Source organism: Hylobates moloch, unplaced genomic scaffold, assembly GCF_009828535.3.
Source record: "Hylobates moloch isolate HMO894 unplaced genomic scaffold, HMol_V3 SCAFFOLD_15, whole genome shotgun sequence".
Taxonomy (NCBI): domain Eukaryota; kingdom Metazoa; phylum Chordata; class Mammalia; order Primates; family Hylobatidae; genus Hylobates; species Hylobates moloch.
The window spans coordinates 40,657,697-40,670,084 of NW_026652290.1; the positions used below are offsets into that span (position 1 = coordinate 40,657,697).

A 12,388-nucleotide genomic window follows, 5' to 3' on the forward strand; every position below is an offset into this window, starting at 1 on the left:
TTCTTGAAAAAAAAAATTCACAATGAACATGGGACCACTCCTGGATTTTTTTTTTTTTTTTAGATGGAGTCTCACTCATGTCTCTCAGGCTGGAGTGCAGTGGCGCCATCTTGGCTCACTGCAACCTCCGCCTCCCAGGTTCAAGCGATTCTCCTGCCTCAGCCTCCTGCGTGGCTGGGATTATAGGCGCCCGCCACCAGGCCCGGCTAATTTTTGTACTTTTAGCAGAGACGGTGTTTCGCCATGTTGGCCAGGCTGGAGCTCCTGGATTTTAAAGGGTGGGAGAGTTTAGGGGAAAAAAGTGAGGGTCTAAGAAAGGATGGTAAACAGGCTTCCAGGGGAGCAGCTTCAGAAGGGCATGAAAGGAGGAATAATTCCCTACTCAGGAATCGTGTGAATGAATAAGGAACTTCAGCAGGGCCAGAGGGCTTGAGTGGAAGAAGAGGTAAGTGTGGGCGTCTCATTGGAAAACGCGATTTCGAGCTTTGGGCTGTTTAGAAATTCAGACAGCCTAGTAGGTACTAGAGTGGGGTGGTGTCCTTTTCTATTCCCTTTATATGAGAGTTTGTTGGATGAGCAGACTTGCAGAGAGGTGATTTTAAGATTAATCAGGGAAAGGAAAACCTTGCATTCTTCTAGTTTTCATCCAAATAATAGTAATGAAAATGTGCACAGATCTTGACAGTTTACATATCACCATTTCTCATTCCATCAATTCTCACACCAACCACTGCTGACCTTCGGGTCCCTGCTCACCATTCTTGGCCATCTCTTATGGAGAATGGTAACACACACACACACACGCATGCACATGCATGCGCACACACACGTGCACACTCCTTGTTTGCCTCCCCACCCCATTATGAAAGGAAGCTGTGTAAGAGTGGAGACTTTGTTGGCGCCCTGCCCTACCCTCAGCCCCTGAAGCAGGACTGGGTGCAGAGGAGGCCTTCATCAGTGCTCACCAAATATCCAAATGAAGCTTGATTTTACGGAGGCTCAAAAAGCTTATATCTATGTTGGGGACGAAGCTGAGGTCAGACTCAGCTTTTGAAGTAGGATCACAGGGCAGGTACAAAAGGGATAACTAATTTGTGTCTTGAACTGGCAAAAACCCAACATAGCTGAAACTCCTTGTGGAATCTTAAAGGTCACTGATCAGGGCCACCACTCAAATAAGTGGATGCTTTTCTGTGTAAAATTTCATAACACATATTTGACTTTCCAAAGCCAGTAGATTTTTTTTCTATAGATAGAAAATGGGGAAAGAAACATTTCATAAGCTTCTTATGTTTCTGAACTTTTGGAGAAGGAATTCAATTTTCCCATTTAAAAATGTGATCATATTAATCCTTTGGTTTCTGATGAAGGGCTGGGTGAGTTGATGCTCGGTTCACCACAGAGAATAACCTCTCTGGTAAATACAGTATTTCCTGGTCTATTCTAAACTACAGCAGAGATGCAGGCTTATTGCCACTTGTCCCAGACCTTGCCACTAGTTATCTCTCTTCTCTCAATCTGTTTCTCTTTTTTCCTACTGTTTCTGATTTTTAAAACAAACAAACCTTGTGTGCTAAGTGTATTCTCTCTTTTGCGAATGTTCCCTGTTCTCTGTTTCTAAACAAGGTGTCTGAGGATATAGGTACTTGTTGCTCTCCAACTTCAGGATCAGAAGACATTTGAATAGGAAGAAAGTCTCACACCTTTTAAAAATTCAAAATGTACAAAAGTGCCCAATTTTTGGATCACCTTTTTTTTCTGTCTGTCTGACTAAGCTTTTGAGTAGAAATAGAACTTGCTGATGTTGTCAAAATGTAGTGAGTTTTCATCACTTTCAAATGACTAATTCATAATTTACTGACCAATACATTAATAGCAAAAGATCAAGTTGTAGTTTTTTGCTTTTTGCATCAGGCCTCTGGTTTTGAAGAGCCTTGCCAGGCAACAGCACCTCAACATTTCCCGGCTTTGCTGCTCATGATCAACGGTGTGGGACATGGTTCTATCCTCAAATTATGAGTAAGGAAGCTGAGACCAGCAAGAATGTGTGATCTCTCCACAGTCTCCCAGCTGGTGAGTGCATAGCCTTGATGTAAACCCAGGTCCACCGCTCCTTTTGCTGTGACTAAAATGAGAAATGGGAGCAGGAAATTTCACAAAACTTATCCCTGATTAGTCCTGTGCAGCTGTGTCAGTCTGAATTTTCCAAAAGTAGCCCCAGCAGAATTTCCAGTCCCACAAGTTCTTCCAGAACTTTGCCACACCCTCACAAAGAAGCAGAGTCTATTTCCACTCCCTTAAAATTGTTATGTCCTTCTTGGTCTTGGCAAAAATATGTAAAAGCTCATTCACATAAATTAATAGCTATGAAATATTGTCTAAAGATTATTCAATTCCCTACTTTCTCTCAATATGATATTGCTAAATTTTAGGCCTGATCAAACCAGAACAGTGGAAAATTCAGATTCAATCTGGCCTCCACGCAAATGCTTTTACTGAACTGCAGGAGGTTTGGTGGGTTTAGCCCCAATATGCATAGAAAACACTGGAAGAAAAGCCACACAAAACACGCTATGACCTTTACCATGGGAAAGTTGTTGCAGTCAAGCTTCCCTACACCATGCCCTTTTGAAATGAGGACTCCCTATGGAAAAGAAAAAAAAATCTGCCTTTGGAAATTAGTCTCAGAAAAAGCCATGTTCTCTCATGAAAATCTGAAAGGTTGTTGTGAATGGCACACAGTGGATCTTGTCATTGCCTTTGCTTTAGCTTGAAAAGCAAATTCACCTTTAATAATTATTAAAAGTGTCATTAACTCTACCCCGACTTGTTTTCCCGTTGTCCCCTTGGTCTCCCTTTGATCACTCCAACTGTTTGGCTTGTCTTCCTTTCAACCATTCTACCCTACATGCACATTCTCCAAATACCTATCTGGAGTAAGGCCAGGCATTTCCAAATCTCTCTAGGAGATCTGTACACAGACCCTTCCATCCTCATACACACACGCACCCTTGCCAGGAGAATTTTTAAAGCTCTAGTGGCTTGCTAGAGAAGATACAGAACTTGCTGACTTCAGCCAGGGCTGTAAATGGCTCCTCCTAAAATGGTGAGTCATGCACACCTAATTATTAATTGAGTGATACACTTAGCTAACCTAGTCAGGATAAATGACTTATTCTACGAAGGACATTATTTCTCTCTTATTTTCATCCATTAATCAGTATTTCCTGATTTAACTCAGAAAATATCCTCAAGGGGAACAAGGACATAAACAGGATCTGGGACTAATCTCAGAATCTCATCAGTAGCTCACTGTTAAAGCCAACACACAGAGATATTACAGGGCAGTTCTCGTAGATGGAGCTGTAGAGAATTTCATCATAAAATGCACACATACTTTTCTGAACTAAGCAAAATAAAAATAAAGAAAAAAAGGACCCCTGGCTGCCTGTTGGCCTCCATCGCCAAATCCTCTGCCCACTGGTGCAGAATCTGGGCTGCCTAACTCTCTCATCTGCCCAGCCCCCGCTACTCCATGTGAGTCACTATTCCTGTTTTCTCTTCCTGCTAAACTCGACCTCACTAGCAGCTTCCCCACACACTCTGCACAACACCCATAAGTCACAGCTGTAGTCACGCTTCTGCGAGTTGCAATGACTCAGTGAGAGAGTCACTGAGTCACTCAGTGAGAGAGTCCCTGACAGAGTCAGTGAGAGAGAGAGACTGTGAGAGAGACACGCCACGGGGCCTGAGCTTCCAGGAAGAATACGTAAAGTGACGCAGGCTTCTGTTAGTCAAAAAGTAGAAAGCAACTGAACCACTCAACTCTGTGTCAGAAAACAATCAGTGGTGGGGGACTGAACTGTCTTCTTCTCAAAGACGCAAGCAAGCGAACAGTCATGGGTGTGCTTAGACGGGGTGGCCTCTGCAGATGCCAGAGCCAAAACCAGAGATCCCCTCCCCATGCCCAGTCAGACTATCCACAGTGCTAGGAGCACTTCAGGTTGCACTGGACACTTAAGGTTCCGATGACTTTCGTCATTAAAAAGGAGTTTATTGCTTTCTACATTGCGCAGGGTTGCTAATTCTGATTTCTGAAATTTAATTTGGAAAAAATCCAAGTTAGGATAGCTATGTTTTATCAAACATGTGGACAACAACTGTGCTGTGTATTTTATGTGCAAAGCAAGCACTTGATGCCAGTGACCTCTTTTATGTTTTAGCTGGCCCATAAAACATTCTCAGACACCGTTTTCCTCCCTTTCCTGCTCTTGTCGCTCAGGCCTCTGGACTTAAAACGTATAAATTCGTGCATCTCCACACAGATCAGCTGCACCAGGCTTCTTTGGGCTTATATTAATTTTTTTCATCCAATTAGGGGACATTAGAGCAGATTTATTACCTTTGCAAGACCTTAATAGATTGTATCTGTTCTGAGACAAAACAAAACAAAAGTAGCATAAAGAGTCACGAGCACCATGGTGGGAAATGCCAGGCTCTCAGAGAGTCAGGATCACACTGAGGCATTTCTGTGCCAAACAGCACTGGCAGGACATAGGCCCACAGACTAAAATCCACAGCTGTGGTGTTGGGGATGTTTTGACCTCCAGACAAGCAATAGAGGCCACCCTGTGCCCCAGGCCCCAGCTGAACGCTTCCCCATACTTCAACTCAGTTATTCCCACTGTCAAAAACCAGGATTTAATCACTTTCCCTTTCTTTGTTTCTTTCTTTTTTCTTTCCTTCCTTCTTTTTTCCCTTCCTCCCTTCTCCTCCCTCTCTCTCCCCTGCTTTCTTTAGTTTCTTTTCTACAAACCTCCCTTCTTCCCTCCGTTTTCCCTCCCTCCCTCCCTCTCTCCTTTCCTTTCCCCCTCTCTCTCTCTTTCTTTCCTCCCTCCCTGTCTCCTTCCTTCCTTCCTCTATTCCTTTCTATGGCTGAGAAATAGAAGAAAGTTAAACATCTTTCTAAGTTTACATAGGGAGTAAGTGGAGAAGTCATATTCAAACTTGGTTCGATCTCTCTCCCTATTTCAGAGTTGAAGACTTAAATCCCTTCAGGCACCAAGTACAGGGCCTAGAGAGAGCTCCAACCACAGGAAGCTCATCCCTCTCCATGACCCAGTTTCTGAGAAAGTACCCACAGTGCTGAGCACACATCATGGATGGAGAGCACTTTGCTCTCGGAGAAACTTTCCCACAGTGGACGGAGGATGGACGTGGAAACTTTTGTAACATGGTTGCAGCAGGACTTAGGAGATGATCTCCTCCTGCAGCTTAGCAAATATTTCCTCAATCACTACAAGCCTGCAAGCCTTATCTGACCAAATGATGCTGGTGATTAGGGACAAATCTTTTCTCTAAAGCCTAGGCAGCTCCAAGGAGATTCCTTTCCCTAAATTTGCCAACAATGTAGTAAAATATGACAAAGTGTATTTGAAATCGTTGTATATGTATAAGAGGATACCAATTTTGAGGAATTTTTCAGTGATTACACACACTTACCTTCTATGGCCTCTGTAGAATGGAAGGCACTTCGATACCAAAGAACAATGTCAATCTTAAAAATATTGTATATGTACACAACAGACACAGCCACAGCCACCAAGGCGATAAGCCCTCCTATCAAGTAAGCTCGAAAATCTGGAGCTACAAATGACAGCAAAAAAAAAAATAATTATTATAATTATAATAATGAAACAAAGAGTCCATTATATACTTTACTAATACAGATCACATTATGAATGCCAAATGAAAGGTTTTGGATGTCAATGAGGGCACTGCTTAAACATTTCTTTAAAGTCAAAAAAGTGGTATGGGAGCAGAATAATCTGATCTGGACCATGATTGTTAGGAAAGAAGTCAGCTCCTGGGAACTTATGAGAGTAAAAGTCTGCAGAGCCCTAGTTTCCGGTGGTAGACACAGCATGGACCCAACTGGACGAGGACTGCTTTCAAAACACACATGTCCAGGTTCTGCTGAGTCAACACGAGACTGTCCAGAGGTGGCGCCTGAGTATGTTCATGGGGCACCTTCTGCAGCTGGTTCTGCTGCCCGTTCTTGATTACAATCCTATTGTAACTGCTTTCCCAGCCATTCAAAGTTGAGCAGCTGGACTCCCATCATCCTTAAAGAGCCAACAGTTGTCCCCTCTGGAAGCCAGCGTGGCTGGCTCCACAAGACAGGCCAAGAGCCGAACTCTCACCTCATCCTTTCTGTGCCATTGATTTCCAGGCTGGGTGCCTGTCCGAGAGGCACAATCTCAGAAAGAATGTTTACACCCTAGCCTGCTTCATGAGTACATGCAGAGCAATTATGAGCCCAAGTGGTGGGCAGGAGATGGCCAAGGAGCAGAACCGGCTCCTCTGGAACCTCGAGTCCCTGAAAACATGCTCCTACACATCCAAGAAAAGGAACAGCATGGCTTCTGCCTCACCACAGCCCAAACCCATACCACCAAAGAAGACCCTCTAAGAAGGAAAGAATTAGAAAAGGGGAAGAGGGAGACAGGAAGAAAAGTCCTCCCCATTCTTAAAACCCACCTCACACACCACTTCCTTCTTTAGCCCCTTCCTCATCCTCCAGTCCTCACTGGATGGTGGGGTGGGCAGAGGAGGGGAGGAAGAGGGTTTTTTTTTTTCTGAGCCTCTAGAGCACTTTAATTTTTAAAAAATTTTATAGGTACATAATAGTTGCACATATTTACAGGGTATGTTTAATATTTTGACACAAGCATACAATGTGTAATGATCAAATCGGGGTAATTGGGATAACCATCTCCTCAAACATTCATCATTTCTTTGTGCTGGGAATATTCCAAATCCATTCCTCTGGTTATACCGAATTATACAATAAATTATTGTTATCTATAGACATTATGTTGTGCTACCAAACACTAGATCTCATTCCTACTATCAAACTGTATTTTTTTCTTTTACCCATTAACCAACCTCTCTTTATCCTCACTTCACCGCTACCCTTCCCAGCCTCTGGTAACCACCATTCTTCTCTCTACCTTTATGAGATCAATTTTTTTAGTTCTCACATATGAGTAAAAATATGTAATATGTGTCTTTCTGTGTCTGGCTTATTTCACTCGACATAATGGCCTCCAGTTCCATCCACTTTGCTGCAAATGACAGAATTTTATTCTCTTTTATGGCTGAATAATATTCCATTTTGCATCTATGACAGAATTTCTTTATCCATTCATCCATTGATGGATGGACACTTAGGTTGATTCTACATCTTGGCTATTGTAAACAGTGCTGCAATATACATGGGAGTTCACATATCTCTTTAATATGCTAATGTCGTTTCTTTTGCGTATATAATCAGCAGTGGGATTGCTGGATCATATGGTAGTTGTGTTTTTAGCTTTTTGAGGAACCACTATAATGTTTTCCACAGTGGCTATAAAATACTCATTAAAGAGCTTATTGCCACCTGCCCTAGGCCACGCCATGTCGTAAACATCTTGAGGCCCAAGATTTCTCATTTACTATTGCACATCTTTAAATACGTGGCACAATAACTAAGAACACATTTGGTGCCAAAAAAATTAATTCATTGAGTAAGTTCCAATGCAGCCAGTATAGACGCACTGCACTACACACCGGTGCCCAATCCAATCCTGGGCACTTGTGAGAACCTCTCACTTCAATCATAAGACAGATCCTTCCTGCTTCCCCATCCTCTACTCCTCTTTGCCCTTTCCCAGCTCTTGTTATAATTCTTTCTAGGGGTAACATTGCCACCTCTCCCTTTGGGATGACTCATGTCTGGGAATATTTAGTGTCTATTTCAGAGATCTTGGTTTTGTTAACTGTCCTGATAAGAAGACCATGCCCACAATACTAATGAGGCTCAGAAAGCCTCTGGCACATAGACAGGAGTGATGCTCTAAAATTCTCGGGCTCTTCACTCATTGCCTTCAGGAGTGCTGATGCCCTCTGCTCTGTAAACAAGCTAAAAGAGAATGAAATTGGAAATAGGACATCAATGAATACATTCAGAGGGACTCAGGGTTTTGAAATAGAAATAAATGGGAAGCCCATTGTTGAAGTACTAGATGTCCTGTTAAAGGTTAATGGTCGTATTCACCATCTGAGTCATTTGACTACTACTAGCCTTCAACTGAGATGGTGGGTGAGCATAAGTAATACGCGAATTCACAGAAGAGCACACCCGATTTAAACAACTTTCTAGAGACCCTGCTTCAGAAAAACCAAATAAGATTCAAATCTGGAGGTGTCTTTAACAAACATAAGGAAGTCAAATGGAGAAGCTATAACCTTAGCTCTGTCCCCAAGTAAACCAACAAGAGGTTTGGATTTAAGAGAGTGAAGTTCCTGGGAACTCAGGACAAAAAAAACTAAGTCAGCAGAACCAAAATATTCTACATTTGAGATAAAATGAGCATGGCCAGGAACTAAGGGATTTAAGAAGCATGAGCTTAAAACAAAGGGGATAAAGGACTCCATCCCTCCACAAGCTTGACAAGTGTTAACTAACTGGTCACAGCATTAGCTCCTCTGAGCTTGGACTTGGCCTCAGAATCCTTTGGAACACAGTGCTTTCAAAAAGTTCAACAAGTCAGTATTGGGATGGAAATCACTATTGGTCAGCTTCAGTCTATATTATCCAGTAAAGAACTCAAACTTCTAGGTTGGGACAGATTTAAGTTGCATCCACTTCAGGTCTCGTGGACTCTCCAAGGCTTCTTACAACTGCTTCTCCTCTTTTCTCTGGGGTGGACCCTGAGTATCTCTCTCTGGCCTAAGTGAGGCTGCATTTCTGCTGTAAGCCAATGGAGAGTCAGAAGGGAGGAAACGCCAGCAGGCTCTGCTTGGGTGAAAACAGGTTTTCAACCTGTCCCCACACCTACCGCACGTTTCTGCACTTGTCTCAAAGTCACCTCCTTCATCACAATATGAGCTCACAAAAGACCCGCCTTTGTCTCTGATCTGGCTCTCTGTTCTGTGGGGTAGATGAAGGTAACAACTGCGAAATGGGTGGGAACAAGTAGATCAGGAGGCCCTGAATGCCAAGCCGGGAGTTTCCATTTCATCACCTAGCAGTAAATATCGGTGAATCACATTGTAGAACAGTATGGCATTATATAGAAATGTTAATGACAGACGCTCACCTGGCAATTCTACTCTTCATGATATATCCTGGAGGGATGCCTCTACATGGGTACACAGACACACAAACAGGAATTTCCATAGCAGTATTCTTTGTTAAGAATTCCAAACTCAAAACAAGCAAACCACATATTTATAGCCCAGTGGATAAATTGTGACTCAGTTATTCAATGGACTAGGATATGGCAACATAAATTAATGAACTAAGCTACATGCTATATCAGTGATACACTGATAAGCCCCCACACCTAAGAAAATAAAGCATGCTATATACTTCTCTTAATATAAAACTCAAAAACAGGCAAAAATAAATTGTATTATTAGGACTATCAGCATAGATAGAAAATCAAAGAAATGACTTTCCTAAAAGTTGGGGGGATGATTATCAAGAGGGGAGGATCAGGGAAGAACACCCAGGGGTTTTTCAGGCAATGCGTTTTTCTTAATCCAGGTGGTAGTTTCATGAGTGTTTGCTATACAATGACTTGTTATGTGATGCAGATATTCTGTGTTCCTTTACCATATATGTGCATATGTTATAACATATATGTACATTATATTCTACAATAAAAAAGTATAAAAGAAGATTCCAGCTGATTCTTACAACAGTCGTGGAAGGAAGTCGCTATCCTCATTTCCCAGATGAGGAGACACGGGCACAGAGAGGTTGAGTGACAGTGCTGTCCTCACACAGCTCCTAAGTGGACAAGATAGGATCTGAGCCTGAAAATCTGACCTTAAAGTGTAGGGCAGGAGTCACCCTACCATCCAGCTCATTAGTGGGAATAAGCAGGAGGGGAGGAATCTACAGAACTTGGCAACTCATTGGATGTTGGCATGAGGGAGGATAAGGGAAGGCATGAAATGACCCCAGATTTTGAGCCTGAACAACATGGAAGATACAGGAGTTCCACTAACAAAGGTAAGAAAAAAACAGAACCAGGAGATTGGAGAGTTTAAACATGCTTTCTGACATCAGCCAGTGTATCTGCAGTCCCTTACGCAGCTGGAAACGCAGAGCTGTCACGGGGGAAGACAGTATACAGCTGGATATATGGAACCTGTTTGCACCTGCCCAGGAATGACAGTTGATGCCATAAAGGGGAAAGAGATTTGAGGGATGAGGACACAGAAAGAAAAGCAACACAGATGATGAACCTCATAGAGGTACCAGAGAGAGAGATGGCAAACACAAGACTGACTGGGGGGAAGTGATGTAAAAGGATGCTTTATGACAAGGAAAAGCCAGTGAGAAGAGAAAAAATGGGCAGTGGTGACAGATGAACCCAAGGGTCCTTCCACATGTCACAATCCAAGAAGGATTCCCCATGTGCTCAGAGTGAGGAGAGGGTGCTGTGCTCACTCACAGTTAAGGCAGCTGAGGCCAGAACGACACTGGCCTTCGGGACACAGAAGTGAAGCAGAGAATGTGCACACCCAGAGCTGCAAGCTGCCATGCACAGATCCCTATTCACTGCAATTCTAAGGGTGGTCATGGGCACTTAGGAGGCCAGGAGCTTGGCAGGGGCAAAGGCACAATTGCTAACTCTATACAGCAACCACTGTGCTTTCTGTTAGGTTCTAGAAAAATATTTGGTGGGGCTTTAGCTTGATGTATGCAAGCATAGGTTTAACTGATCATTAAAGGACACCAGCAAATTCAAGTCCTCTCTCTTGCATGTAGCTAGCCACACACGTGCGCATGCACACACACACACACACACACACACACACACACACACACACTCTAATGATATTAATAGAATCAAGAAGAACAACTGTCTTGGTAAACCACGCAGCATTTTGCAAGGTATTTCATACACCTCCCCTGATAGGTTACGAATTTAAAGTTGTTCTCAAGATTCTGGCTTCACCCTCCAGTATCCATTCACTGACTTTATTACTTCCAATGGATAATCAATTAGTTCTGTACGGTGCTCAGAGTGCAATTTGTATACACACATTGAGTTGGAAGCCCTCCTGCTTAAATATCGGAATTCAGCCTCTACAGATAATTTTACAAAATTACATAGTAAAAATGTACATAGGCATTTTGGCTTTATATCACATTATTTATAATAAATCTAAAAGTTGAAAATCAAAAGCAAAACATTTGGCAATCACGCTTAATAAAGAAAAGCTTTTGTTTTCCTTCTATTTTGATGTATAAAATCTTGATATATTGAAAATATGGCACTTTCAAAATATACTGCAATAAAATCACAGCCTCACTCCAACAACATTATGAGCCGTTGCATGAGCTTTTCCCTAGATTTCATACTGAGTTTGTCCCTTTAATGTCCCCCTCATGCCTCACACTGAGCATTTAGAGTCACTGCTCCTTCAGACGTGTTTCCTGGCCATCGTTTTGAACACTCTGAACAGTGTGTAACCCACTGGAGTATTACCTGGGAGCTGTAATATAATGTATGCTGTGGACACTCCAGCGTGGCACATGAAAGGAAGGCCATAATCTTCCATTTTCACTTTCAAGAAGGTGATGTTTACTGTGTACAAATTATGTTCCCGAAAAGAGACATGGGTTCTATAAAAGAAAAGAGCAAGTCATTAATACATGAGTCAGATTTACCCAACATATTTAATAATCTGTTTTCTGGAGATAAAGTGTTTTCTTTGAGAACACCTTGGGCCATCATGTTATCCTAAAAATACTTTGCTGACTGGCCTAGTGAGGTTTGTAGATTGTTTATTTCCAAATTTGAATTTTCTTCTGCATGGTGACAACGAAGTATGGTTCTGTTAGCTACAGACACCATTATCAGCCTCAAAGGCCCTTCCCCTATTCCTCTCCACGTATCCTAACTTATCCACACTGCAAGGCCCAACACAAGCTCTCCGGCCCTCTGACTTTATTAGTTTTATTTACACCACTCCATTTATACCACCATAACTTGAGTTTATACCCGTTCAATTAGCTAATGATTACGCACTGTCTTCCCTAAGAGTCCCCATTGGTGCTTGTTTAGTATCGCAAAGAACTATACTACTATTTCTTTCTTCTACTGTTGCAATATACACATTTGTGTCATTTCCAGTGTTTGCTTTGTATGCCCAGGGCATTAAGCTTTGAAGGCCGATGGCTTATAATATAACTGAATGGAAATGGGACTAATTTTGAGTAGTAGCTAAGAGAAATGGATCTTACTGCTCTCAGGGATACTTGGTCTTTTACCATATCTCCCTAACTATGTGGTAGGTGGGATTGATAACATGAATCATTGAG

At 42.4% G+C, this 12,388-nt stretch overlaps 1 protein-coding gene across 3 annotated transcripts in view; it reads right to left on the reverse strand.

The window, feature by feature from the left end:
• The window catches only part of IL1RL2 (interleukin 1 receptor like 2), a 52,015-nt gene that overhangs the window by 7,665 nt on the left and 31,962 nt on the right, over positions 1–12,388 (reverse strand). For all 3 annotated transcript variants that reach the window (XM_032177447.1, XM_032177446.2, XM_032177445.2), the window contains 2 exons: positions 11,553–11,689; positions 5,503–5,646 (listed from right to left, as the gene is read on the reverse strand). In XM_032177447.1, coding sequence (XP_032033338.1) covers positions 5,503–5,646; positions 11,553–11,689 — 281 coding nt within the window. The remainder of the gene's footprint in view (positions 1–5,502; positions 5,647–11,552; positions 11,690–12,388) is intronic.